Raw genomic sequence first — 12,067 nt, forward strand, 5'->3', positions numbered from 1 at the left:
GTGTTTGGCGCCGTGCAGGTGAGCGCCACAATCAGGACTGCATACGACCGAGGCACACAGGGCCAACACCCGGCATCATGGTGTGGGGAGCGATCTCCTACACTGGCCGTACACCACTGATGATCGTCGAGGGGACACTGAATAGTGCACGGTACATCCAAACCGTCATCGAACCCATCGTTCTACCATTCCTAGACCGGCAAGGGAACTTGCTGTTCCAACAGGACAATGCACGTCCGCATGTATCCCGTGCCACCCAACGTGCTCTAGAAGGTGTAAGTCAACTACCCTGGCCAGCAAGATCTCCGGATCTGTTCCCCATTGAGCATGTTTGGGACTGGATGAAACGTCGTCTCACGCGGTCTGCACGTCCAGCACGAACGCTGGTCCAACTGAGGCGCCAGGTGGAAATGGCATGGCAAGCCGTTCCACAGGACTACATCCAGCATCTCTACGATCGTCTCCATGGGAGAATAGCAGCCTGCATTGCTGCGAAAGGTGGATATACACTGTACTAGTGCCGACATTGTGCATGCTCTGTTGCCTGTGTCTATGTGCCTGTGGTTCTGTCAGTGTGATCATGTGATGTATCTGACCCCAGGAATGTGTCAATAAAGTTTCCCCTTCCTGGGACAATGAATTCACGGTGTTCTTATTTCAATTTCCAGGAGTGTATATAACATAATATGACTCCCACCAAAACTTTGATGACTAAAGACAATAATCGCAACATTAAGAAATGTGGCTCATTGCTATTGTAAATTCTTTTGGTTTTCTGTAAACGTTACAATAATCAGTAATTACAATACTAATACCAAATTTAATTTTTGCAATTAAAATTTCAGAAAAAAGTTGAATTTAAAAAATTTGGTCAAGTGTGAGTAGGACTCTCACAGTGAGGTTCTAAAAAGTTCACCCCTCCTGGGAATTGAGAAGCGAACTGATATTTACTTGTTACCAACATCGATACTGGCAAGTTATCGGTACCAGGGATTGCAAGACTGTATGAAAATCTATAAGTTGTTCCTCTGACTAGTGTAGAGAGAGGAGATACAATGATATATATTAAACCACAATGTTTGTCTCTTATGCTTTTGACGGATGATGAATGCACTGTATGTTTTAATGGCAAAAATGTATTTTTTCTCGTGATTAACAATGGTATGATTTTTTTCCCCTTTACTTGTACTGTGAAACCTTGCTTCTTGTCAAATTTCATGATTCTACATCTGTTTCTACATTCTACATTCTGATGGGTGAATTTTTGAGTATCAAAATATGTGACATAAATGGCCAGGTCTTTTGATTGCTTTCACTTAAAGCTTAAAATTTGTACACTACCAAGGGACCTTAGACCTTAGTATATAACATAAATATGATATGACTGACTGTTCCTGAGGAGAAGGGTTCCTAACAGTCACACAGACAGACAGATGGACAACAAAGTGATCCTATGACGGTTCTGTTTTTGCAGATTAAGGCAAGAACCCTAAAAATGGTAAAATCTGCACATTATTCTTGAAGCACTAATGCACAGGTGCATGTGCAAACTACATGTGAGTTTTAGATTGATCATACATGTGAATACTTGGCCAATAGCAATAGTTCCAGTCCTGGCCAAAATAGTAGAATACATCATTTACCAACAACTGTCTGCTCATTTTGGAAAACTTGGAATATTTAATTTAGCTAAATATGGATTTAAAAAAAAATTTCAACAATTGATGCATTAGACTCTGTAACAAAATATGTTCTTAAATTGTTTGAGGTGAAGCACTTTGCTCAGGCCACTTTCTGTGACCTGAGTAAAGCATTTGACTGTGCAGGATATGATACACTTCTACAGAAACTCCATTTCTAAGGCATCAGGGATAACATGCTAAAATTATTAACATCGTATCTCCAAAACCATATGCAAGTTGTGTGTGTTGGTACAGAAATGTCTACCCAGAAACAAACTAAGATTGGATTTCTGCAGGGATCTGTTTTGGGACCATTTTTGTTTTTGGTAATGATCACTGACCTATCCTCCTTTATAAGCTCTAATATGGTGCTGTTTACAGATGACACTATCTTCCTAGAATATAACAATGATCTGACAAAGCCAAAAGGTTCTGTTGACAATACACTTGCCCAAACACCATATTTGTTCGGGTCAAATGGGTTTCTCCTAAATGAGAACAAAATACAAAAAATGGTATTTAGTCTAAAGGACAAAAGCCCTTTTAATGGTCCCAGTTATATACCGTTCTTGGGGGGCCTACTTAGATGACAAACTGTCCTGGGAGCAACACATGAGATACATTAGTGTTAAATTGTCTAGAGCAGTTTACGTATTAAGATGTGTTACGAAATGCATACCAGAAGTCTATATTAAAACACCTTATTTTGCATTTTTCAAAATATTATGTCACACATATTTATTCTCTGGGAAAACTCATCATGTTCGGAATATGTTACTTCTGCCGAAGAAAGCATTCAGTCATTACATGTTCTCAACATAAAGCACATTGTAAGCCCTTGTGATCTGACTGTAAAATAATGACTGTTTAAATCTGTATATATACCAAGTGTTAATCTATAACAAAAAGAATCTGCATGAAGTAAAATGTTTAAATAATATTCATGGTCACAACACTAGAAAAAATAAGGCCATACATATGTCATACCATAGACTATAAAAAACAATCAATAGCTATGAGGTAGTGGGCCATAAGCTATTTAATAAACTTTTGCAGATGGTGCAAGACCTTGCAAGGTGTGCAATTAAGAAAATATTAAATAAATGCCTTGTTGTAAACCCCTTTTATGAATGAAGAGTGTTTTCTTACAGCGACATGGAATTGTAAGCCAACAACTGACAAGCTGCACTGTTTAATTTACTAATGTAATGAGTCTGCTGTATAAAAAAAATTTGTCTCTTGCTGTAATGGCCCAATTACAATAAAATTATCTTATCTTCAGTGTCATGAAAGATATAAATATAGATGTGAAAAGAAATTGTATGTGAAGCTTTATTGGACTGTGTTGCATACTAGACCAGCATATCATGTGATTCGGTGGAGAATAAGAGAATAGCATTGATGATTTCCATTACAGTTGTGGAAGGCACAGCTTTGTCAAACCCCAGGATAAGAGGGAGCCACCTGCAGGAAGGCAAGAGTCATATGAGGAACAACAAATTCACTTGGCCTTATAAACAGGATACTGCACAAAAGAACATGCTTTAGTCTTTACTTGTATGTGTTACTGTCCATCAAAATAGTGTCTGTTTTCTTTCTGAATAACTCTTTCACTCTTTTCCTTTAGTTCTGTTTATTTACAAACAAATCGGACAGTAGATGCAAACGTGTAGCGAAACTAACAAAGTGACTTAACGCGACGCACACAGAGCCGCAGAAGTCGCTGTGTGGCAACGGCGTGGTGGAGCCGGGCGAGCAGTGCGACTGCGGCTGGGGCGAGGACTGCCGCGACCCATGCTGCTACCCACAGACGAGCATACCGCGTGAGGATGCGCCGCCCTGCAGGCTCACCCCGCGCAGCGCCTGCAGCCCCTCGCAGGTCAGTAGTTCCACACACTGTACTTGACCACGGGGGATCACTGTATTGAAGCGGGAGCCAGATTGTCGCATCAGAGTCACTCCTTACTACTTTAGGGCTGGAATGGTAAAACTTTTAGAAAATAACAGTCAAATCAAAACTTTTTATTTCACTGAACACTTATTCTCAATTACAAATGATTAATACACACATACGATACTCTTTTTCTCAATTGCTAAGCAGTCTGTCTATTTTTCTATCTTCAAAAACTCTCACAATATCCCGAGAGCTCCAAAGACACAGTAATCTTACTATTATAATCTTTCATCAGGCTTAAATGGCACAGTTTGAAAATTGTAGTCTGATTTCAAGTAATTCGCATTTGTTAGCTAGTGCACTACTTTCGTGACAATTACACCATGTGACGTGTGTGTGTGTGTGAGAGAAAGAGAGAGAGAGAGAGAGAGAGAGAGAGAGAGAGAGAGAGAGAGGAGGTAATCAAACTGATTTTTACCTACCAAAGTTTGTTTTAAGCCAGAGGTCTCTGGCCTTCCAAAAATGATTTTCACCAGCAAAAAATGTGTTCTCTCGATAAGGAATGTTGATTGCATAACATCACTGTAAATTCTGCTCTTCCATTTTCGTAACACATAACAAAAATGCAGCTTCACTGATGGTACTCTCAAAAATCACATAAAGGCTGTATGGAGCTGAAACCAGGAATGTGCATCTGGAAGGAATACACAGGTATAACACCTGTTGCCATATCACTCCTAGTGTAGCCACACTCATTATTTGCACTCTCTCTCTCTCATTCGTCATAATATTGGCTGTCTTAGGGCTTTCTGCAGCACTATTTTAGAAAACATGCAGTTTCCCTTGACAAGTCTGAGTAAGAGAGAACGGGGTTTACTACCTTCACTTGTAGAAAAAAATGTAACAGTTATTAAGTCAGAAATGACCACTGTTCGGTGATGATACACTCAAAAGTTTTATTATTTTCACTTGTACGACACGCTGATAATTTCAGGTGTAAGGATTTGAACTTTTTAATGTTCCCAAAATAAAATTCACTGATTCCACTTATAAATTTTTCTGTGGTAAGCACTGTCCAATTGATGTTTATAGTCTTTAAGATCCATGGATAAATTCCTCTCTGGGCAGTACACAATACATATATTATCAGTGAAGTACGGACCTCACCTACCATCGACCGACTCTAAACAGACACTAAACATTTTCATTACATCAATTACAAAACTTTCGATTTCAAATTTTTTTGTTATTGTAACAAAGGGCAACAAAGGTCTGGACAGTGTCGATCACACCTTTTTGCCACTGCCAGCTGTCAGTTGAAACCTGATGGGGGCCCGCATCCGAGGGAGGATGTGATGTCACCCTGTCACAGTCTCGCAAACTTCACACAAAACAGGATAAGAACAAAATACGTGGAAATAAATCAAACACAAAGACACTGGAATAAAATTTTGTGAATATACTGATGGGGGGAAAAAAAATCATCGCAACATCAAGAGGACGTTGTGCAACATAAACGAAAACTGGTAGGCATGTTTCTACATCTGAGAGATTATGTCTGTTCAAATTCTGCATCAGTCACATGAGAGTGGCATGATTAGCAGCATTATAAGGATGTAAATCAGGCTTGCTATAAATACACATTGTAACAGTCATGAGCATTAACCCTTTAACTACTCTGGACGTGTTACTGCGCGCACCTTTGTACCTGTCCCTGTGTGCTCTGAATGTGTTTACGCATGCCACCAGTCCTCCTACCTGGTACTCTGAACATGTCTATGCACAGGAGAGATTTATATTGTACTAGACTTTCACATTTTTTCCAAATTTTTAGGACACATAGATTTTAAAGCAATTTATTATTACCACAGGGAGCAGAGTGCTGTAGTTGCTGTCCTCAAAAATCACATTTTCAGCTTCAGATCGTATATGTCAGATACCGACAAATTTATATCACATTACAGTATAGTTAAGTGTTTCTGTCCAGAGACTATTTAACATCGTTATGTGGTCAGCAAAAAGCACTACAGCTAGTTTACTGTATCCACAATTATTAATTATCAGTGCCCACCTCACATTACTTTTACAGGGTCCGTGCTGCACGACCGACTGCCAGATCAAGTTCGGAGACAAGTGCCGAGACGACAACGGCTGCCGGGACGCGAGCTTCTGCAGCGGTCGCAATGCCATGTGCCCGCCATCCCTCAACAAACCCAACAAGACTGTCTGCAATGAGGAATTTGTGTGCTTCATGGGGGTAAGTTTCACATACTGTCATAATAATTATTAATACGACTTTAAATTATAATACAGCTTTCGTGCTTCTATGGCAGTATACATTTTTAGGCTAAGCATATATATGTGACTAATGTACCTGGCAATGCTTTGCAATTGCTAAATATGTATGGCAATTGCATATAATTCATGTACTCCTCCCCCTCCCCCCTCTGTCAATCACCTCCTCTCTCTCTGTTCATCTTTTTCTTCCTCCATGCTATGTCTACTCCCCCACCCCAACCCCTCCTTTCTGTACATTTCTTCCCCCCCACCCCACCCTCAGTTACCCTGAGCATTGTTTATTATTATAGACTATGAAACCTTGATTTGGCACTGAAATCACTTAAAATAAATGAGTAAATAGGTTATGATCATTGGTATATGGTGTATGAGAGACCTCGCTTGCTGCTGTTTCTTTAAAGATTGTAGGTTCAATGACAATGTTTTACATACTTTTAAATTGCAAATTATAGGATTACAAAGTTTCAGATTTCATAGTAGTAATTCTAATCGTAAGCCATGAAAACAACTTTCCTGTTCTGTGTTAAAACCAAGTATGAGGAAGAACACAAAAAAGTATAAATGTATGTACAAGTTTTGTTTAAAATTATAAGTAAGGAGAAAAAATATATGAGGGAGAAACAATTTCTGTAACAATTTAAATGCCCTGCTACCATTTTTAATACTGACTGCAAAAAGGAAAACAGTCACATTTTCACAGGACCCCACAGTATAGCATTTTCTATCTTCCAGACAGTTTTAACAGGAACACTTCATATCGTTCTGGGAAAAAAGAAATGTAGCGTATGTCTCTATGAATGGAGTGTTGCATAAAAATTTGAAGTTAGTTGGTCAACAACTTTTCAAGATTTTTGGTAATAACTTTTCCCTATTATACAGGGTGAGTCACTAACTGTTGCCACCAAGAATAACTCCGAAAGTACGATAGGAGCTGAAAAGTTCGTGGGACAAATGTAGCATGAGACAATGGGGGCCATAATATGATGTTGGTCTTTTTTTGCTAGGTGGTGTCGCTTCAGAGATATGAAGGTCAACTTTGTTTTTTTAAATGGGATGCTGTAGTTTGGTACTCATTTTCTGATAGCGGCTATCGAGATGAATCCAATGATGTGTAACAGAAAGGTCTTTGAAGGTCAACGAAGGTCATAAAGGTGGCACAAATGTCCATTTACAGAAGGTGTTGGAAGTGATGACCATTGGTATCAATGCAGTGCTGCAATCTTCTTATCATGGATTGAGAGGTATTCCTTATCACATTGGCACTTATCGAAGTACATGCTCTGACAATTCTCTCTCACATATCTTCAGCTGTAGTTGAAATGTCTTTACAAACAATGTCTTTTATGAATACCACAAGAAAAAATGCAGAGGCATCAAGTCTGGTGAACGAACAGGCCACGACACATCTCCTCCACGTCCAATCCAATGATTTGGGAATTGTCTCTGCAACTCATTTCTGGCCATCAGCGAAAAATGTGCCACACACCCATTGTGTTCATACCACATTTTGTTCCTTGTTCCTACAGATATTTCTTCCAATAACAAACCTAATGTTTCTTGCAGGAATGTGGTGTACTTCCTACGATTAAGATTTCCTTCGATGAAATAGGGGCCTATAATTCTGTCCTCCAGAATCCCACACCATACACTCATCGACCACGGTTTATCTACATCTACGTCTACATCGATACTCCGCAAGCCACCTGACAGTGTGTGGCAGAGGGTACCCTGAGTACCTCTATCAGTTCTCCCTTCTATTCCAGTGTTGTATTGTTCGTGGAAAGAAAGATTGTCGGTATGCCTCTGTGTGGGCTCTAATCTCTCTGATTTTATCCTCGTGGTCTCTTCGCGAGATATATGTAGGAGGGAGCAATATACTGCTTGACTCCTCGGTGAAGGTATGTCCTCGAAACTTCAACAAAAGCCTGTACTGAGCTACTGAGCATCTCTCTTGCAGAGCCTTTCACTGGATTTTATCTATCATCTCAGTAACGCTTTCACCATTACTAAATGATCCCATAACGAAGTGCGCTGCTCTCCGTTGGATCTTCTCTATCTCTTCTATCAACCCTATCTGGTACAGATCCCACACTAGTGAGCAGTATTCAAGCAGTGGGTGAACAAGCGTACTGTAACCTACTTCCTTTGTTTTCGGACTGCATTTCCGTAGGATTCTTTCAATGAATCATTAAGTTGGCGTGCAACTTGCCACAGCCAACATGGATTTTCAGCTGCCCAATAATGCATGTTATGCAAATTAACATTTCCATGGCTCATGAATGTAGCCTCCACAGTAAATAAAATCAAATTAAGTAATGTGTCATCCCTCTGAATCTGCAAGTTGAGCCCATCGGCAGAATTCAATGTGATGCATACAATCTGTACCATTTAATTCTTGGTGGAGACCGATATGGTAAGGATGATATTTCTGGCGGTGCAGAACACGAACAACACTATTCTGGCTCATGCCAGATTCCCTTGTGATTTGACATGAACTAACACAATTTGTACAGAAAGCAGATGGCAGTTATAAGAGTCGAGGGACATGAAAGGGAAGCAGTGGTTGGGAAGGGAGTAAGACAGGGTTGTAGCCTCTCCCCAATGTTATTCAATCTGTATATTGAGCAAGCAGTAAAGGAAACAAAAGAAAAATTTGGAGTAGGTATTAAAATCCATGGAGAAGAAATAAAAACTTTGAGGTTCGCCGATGACATTGTAATTCTGTCAGAGACAGCAAAGGACTTGGAAGAGCAGTTGAACGGAATGGATGGTGTCTTGAAGGAAGGATATAAGATGAACATCAACAAAAGCAAAACGAGGATAATGGAATGTAGTCGAATTAAGTCGGGTGATGCTGAGGGAATTAGATTAGGAAATGAGACACTTAAAGTAGTAAAGGAGTTTTACTATTTGGGGAGCAAAATAACTGATGATGGTCGAAGTAGAGAGGATATAAAATGTAGACTGGCAATGGCAAGGAAAGCGTTTCTGAAGAAGAGAAATTTGTTAACATCGAGTATAGATTTAAGTGTCAGGAAGTCATTTCTGAAAGTATTTGTATGGAGTGTAGCCATGTATGGAAGTGAAACATGGACGGTAAATAGTTTGGACAAGAAGAGAATAGAAGCTTTTGAAATGTGGTGCTACAGAAGAATGCTGAAGATTAGATGGGTAGATCACATAACTAATGAGGAAGTATTGAGTAGGATTGGGGAGAAGAGAAGTTTGTGGCACAACTTGACCAGAAGAAGGGATCGGTTGGTAGGACATGTTCTGAGGCATCAAGGGATCACCAATTTAGTATTGGAGGGCAGCGTGGAGGGTAAAAATCGTAGGGGGAGACCAAGAGATGAATACACTAAGCAGATTCAAAAGGATGAAGGTTGCAGTAGGTACTGGGAGATGAAGAAGCTTGCACAGGATAGAGTAGCATGGAGAGCTGCATCAAACCAGTCACAGGACTGAAGACCACAACAACAACAACAACAAACACAAGGGTCTCGAACTACAGTGGCAAGAGTGCAAATTTCCATTTCCTTGTTAGTGACTTTCCTTTGCCAGATATGTTTCTGATGCATTAAAGATCCAGTTGTTCAGAGACAATTCCTAATTCATTGGATTGGATGCGAAGGAGATGTATCGTGGCCAGCTCATTCACCAGACTTGAGGCCTCTGGATGTTTTCTTGTCTGGATTCATTAAAGAGATTGTTTATAAGGATGTTATGACTACACCTGAAGATATGTGAGAGAGAATAGTCGCCGGCCGCGGTGGTCTAGTGGTTCTAGGCGCGCAGTCCGGAACCGCGGGATTGCTACGGTCGCAGGTTCGAATCCTGCCTCGGGCATGGATGTGTGTGATGTCCTTAGGTTGGTTAGGTTTAAGTAGTTCTACGTTCTAGGGGACTGATGACCATAGAAGTTAAGTCCCATAGTGCTCAGAGCCATTTGAAGAGAATTGTCAGAGCATGTGCTTCGATAAGTGCCCATGTGATAAGGAATACCACTCCATTCATGATAAGAAGATTTCAGCACTGCATTGATACCAATGGTCATCGCTTCGAACACCTTCTGTAGATGGATGTTTGTGCCACCTTTTTGACCTTCGTTGACCTTCAAAGATCTTACTGTTACACATCATTGGGTTCATCTCAATAGCCGCTCTTAGAAATTAGGTACCAAACTACAGCAATCCATTTAAGAAAACAAAGTTGATCTTCATATCTCTGACACAACCCCACCTAGCAACAAAAAACCAACATCATATTATGGCCCCCATTGCCCCATGCTACATTTGTCTGGCAAACTTTTTCAGCTACTATCATACTTTCTGATTATTCTAGGTGGCAATAGTTAATGACTCACCCTGTATATAGGTGGTGTGATCAATAAGTAACTGGATCTTTTTAATTGGCGGACTTTGTACATCAAATTTTCATTTCTTTTCCTTTTCATCTTGCTGGTTCATGTATTCCTGATGTATTTTTACATTCTGAGGTGTTTTGAATATGTAGTTTATTGTTGACAATTGAAAAGATTATACATGTTTTCAAGTGCTGTGCAGATTGTTGCTTCTGAAAAAGATGGATCAAACGATCTGCATTAAATCTTCCTTGAAAAATGGGATAAAATGCAGCAGAGCATTCGGAATGTTGACTGTGGCTTGTGACATATCCACTATGAGTGTGACAAGAGCTTACGAGTAACATAAACATTTCAAAGAGGGCCGAGAAGACATTGAAGGTGACGACCAACCTGGACTCCCTAGTACATCAATTACTGACAACAGTGCAAAAGAAGTAAAGAAAATGGTTCTTGAAAATGACTGAATCACCATCAGAGAGGTTGCTGCTGATGTTGGTATATCCTTTGGCTCTTCCAACCAATTTTTTCAAATATTTTGGGCACAAATGTGTAGCAGCAAGGTTCGTTTCAGAACTGTTGAATTTTGACTGGGAATGTCTTCACCTAGACATCAATCAGGAATTTCTGAATGAAGTCGACAATGATCCAGAACTTCTAAAGAAGGCTATAATAGGTGATAAAACATAGGTATATGGGTGTAACATCGGAACCGAGGGCTAGTGATCCCAATGGAAACTGCCTGAAGAGAGCGGTGGGGAGGTGGGGCAGGGGGTGGAATTCAAAGGGTTCGATAATATGTGCGAAGGTTTTTTTCACTGTTTTCTTCAGTTACAATGGGATAGTGCACCATGAGTTCCTGCCATATGGTCAATAAAGAATACTACCTAGAAGTAATTTGCTATTTGCATGAAGTGATACGAAGAAAATAACCACAACTGTGGCAAAACTACTCGAGGAAATTGCATCATGATAATGCTCCTGCTCGCACCTCAATGCTTGCTTGTGATTTTTTGCCAAAAAAACATTATGTTACCTCAGCCACCATATTCACTAGATATGGCCTGCTGCAACTTCTTTCTATTTCTCAGGATGAAGAAAATTGTGAAAGGATGTCATTTTGCCATCGTTGGTGAGCTAAAAACAGAATGGCTGAAAGAGCTGAACACCATAACAAAATGTGACATTCAGAATTGCATTGAGGACTGGAAAATGTGCTTGTATACCATATATATTTTAAAAAAATGTGTAGTCTATGTGTGTACGGACATTTATTAGAGTACCGTGAAAAAGTTTGATGTAAATTACTCAAGAAAATTTTTAGACTCTTGGTAACAATGTTATACAACTGCTTGTCTTTATATAGTATTGTATATCACACAATTCCATTTAATATCTTGGTGCAATCAGTTTCCCTGTAGTGTCTCAGGCTAAGGATTTAACACCCATCTGGGTAAAATGTCCAATGACTTATGAAATCAAGTCTGCCCACAGACTCACTGATGTTACCTGTGATTTAGGCTCTTTGAGGAAGCATCTTAGAAGGGAAGATCATGTAATAATAGGAGGGGTACTGGTAACACTGTGGACCGTAACCTCAATATACTATTGAGAATGTCATTGGGCATACTGCTGAGAATGCTGCTCTCACAAATGTAAAGATTATGTTCCTCTTTGAGCAATATGATATGGCCTGAATGAAACACCCTGTGGAAGATGTTAACGCAGAGGTAGGAAATTGACTTGTGGGAGAGGGATGTATGGGTACGGGTGAGGACAGTTCGTGAGTCATGCTCGGGTAGCTCAGTTGGTAGAGCACTTGCCCGTGCAAGG

General features: G+C 40.0%; 1 protein-coding gene across 1 annotated transcript in view; it reads left to right on the forward strand.

Moving 5' to 3' along the window:
• LOC126109532 (uncharacterized) overlaps positions 1–12,067 on the forward strand; it is a 426,878-nt gene that overhangs the window by 365,815 nt on the left and 48,996 nt on the right. The window contains exons 11-12 of the mRNA XM_049914551.1: positions 3,392–3,561; positions 5,666–5,833. Coding sequence (XP_049770508.1) covers positions 3,392–3,561; positions 5,666–5,833 — 338 coding nt within the window. The remainder of the gene's footprint in view (positions 1–3,391; positions 3,562–5,665; positions 5,834–12,067) is intronic.

Source organism: Schistocerca cancellata, chromosome 12 (genome assembly GCF_023864275.1).
Source record: "Schistocerca cancellata isolate TAMUIC-IGC-003103 chromosome 12, iqSchCanc2.1, whole genome shotgun sequence".
NCBI lineage: Eukaryota > Metazoa > Arthropoda > Insecta > Orthoptera > Acrididae > Schistocerca > Schistocerca cancellata.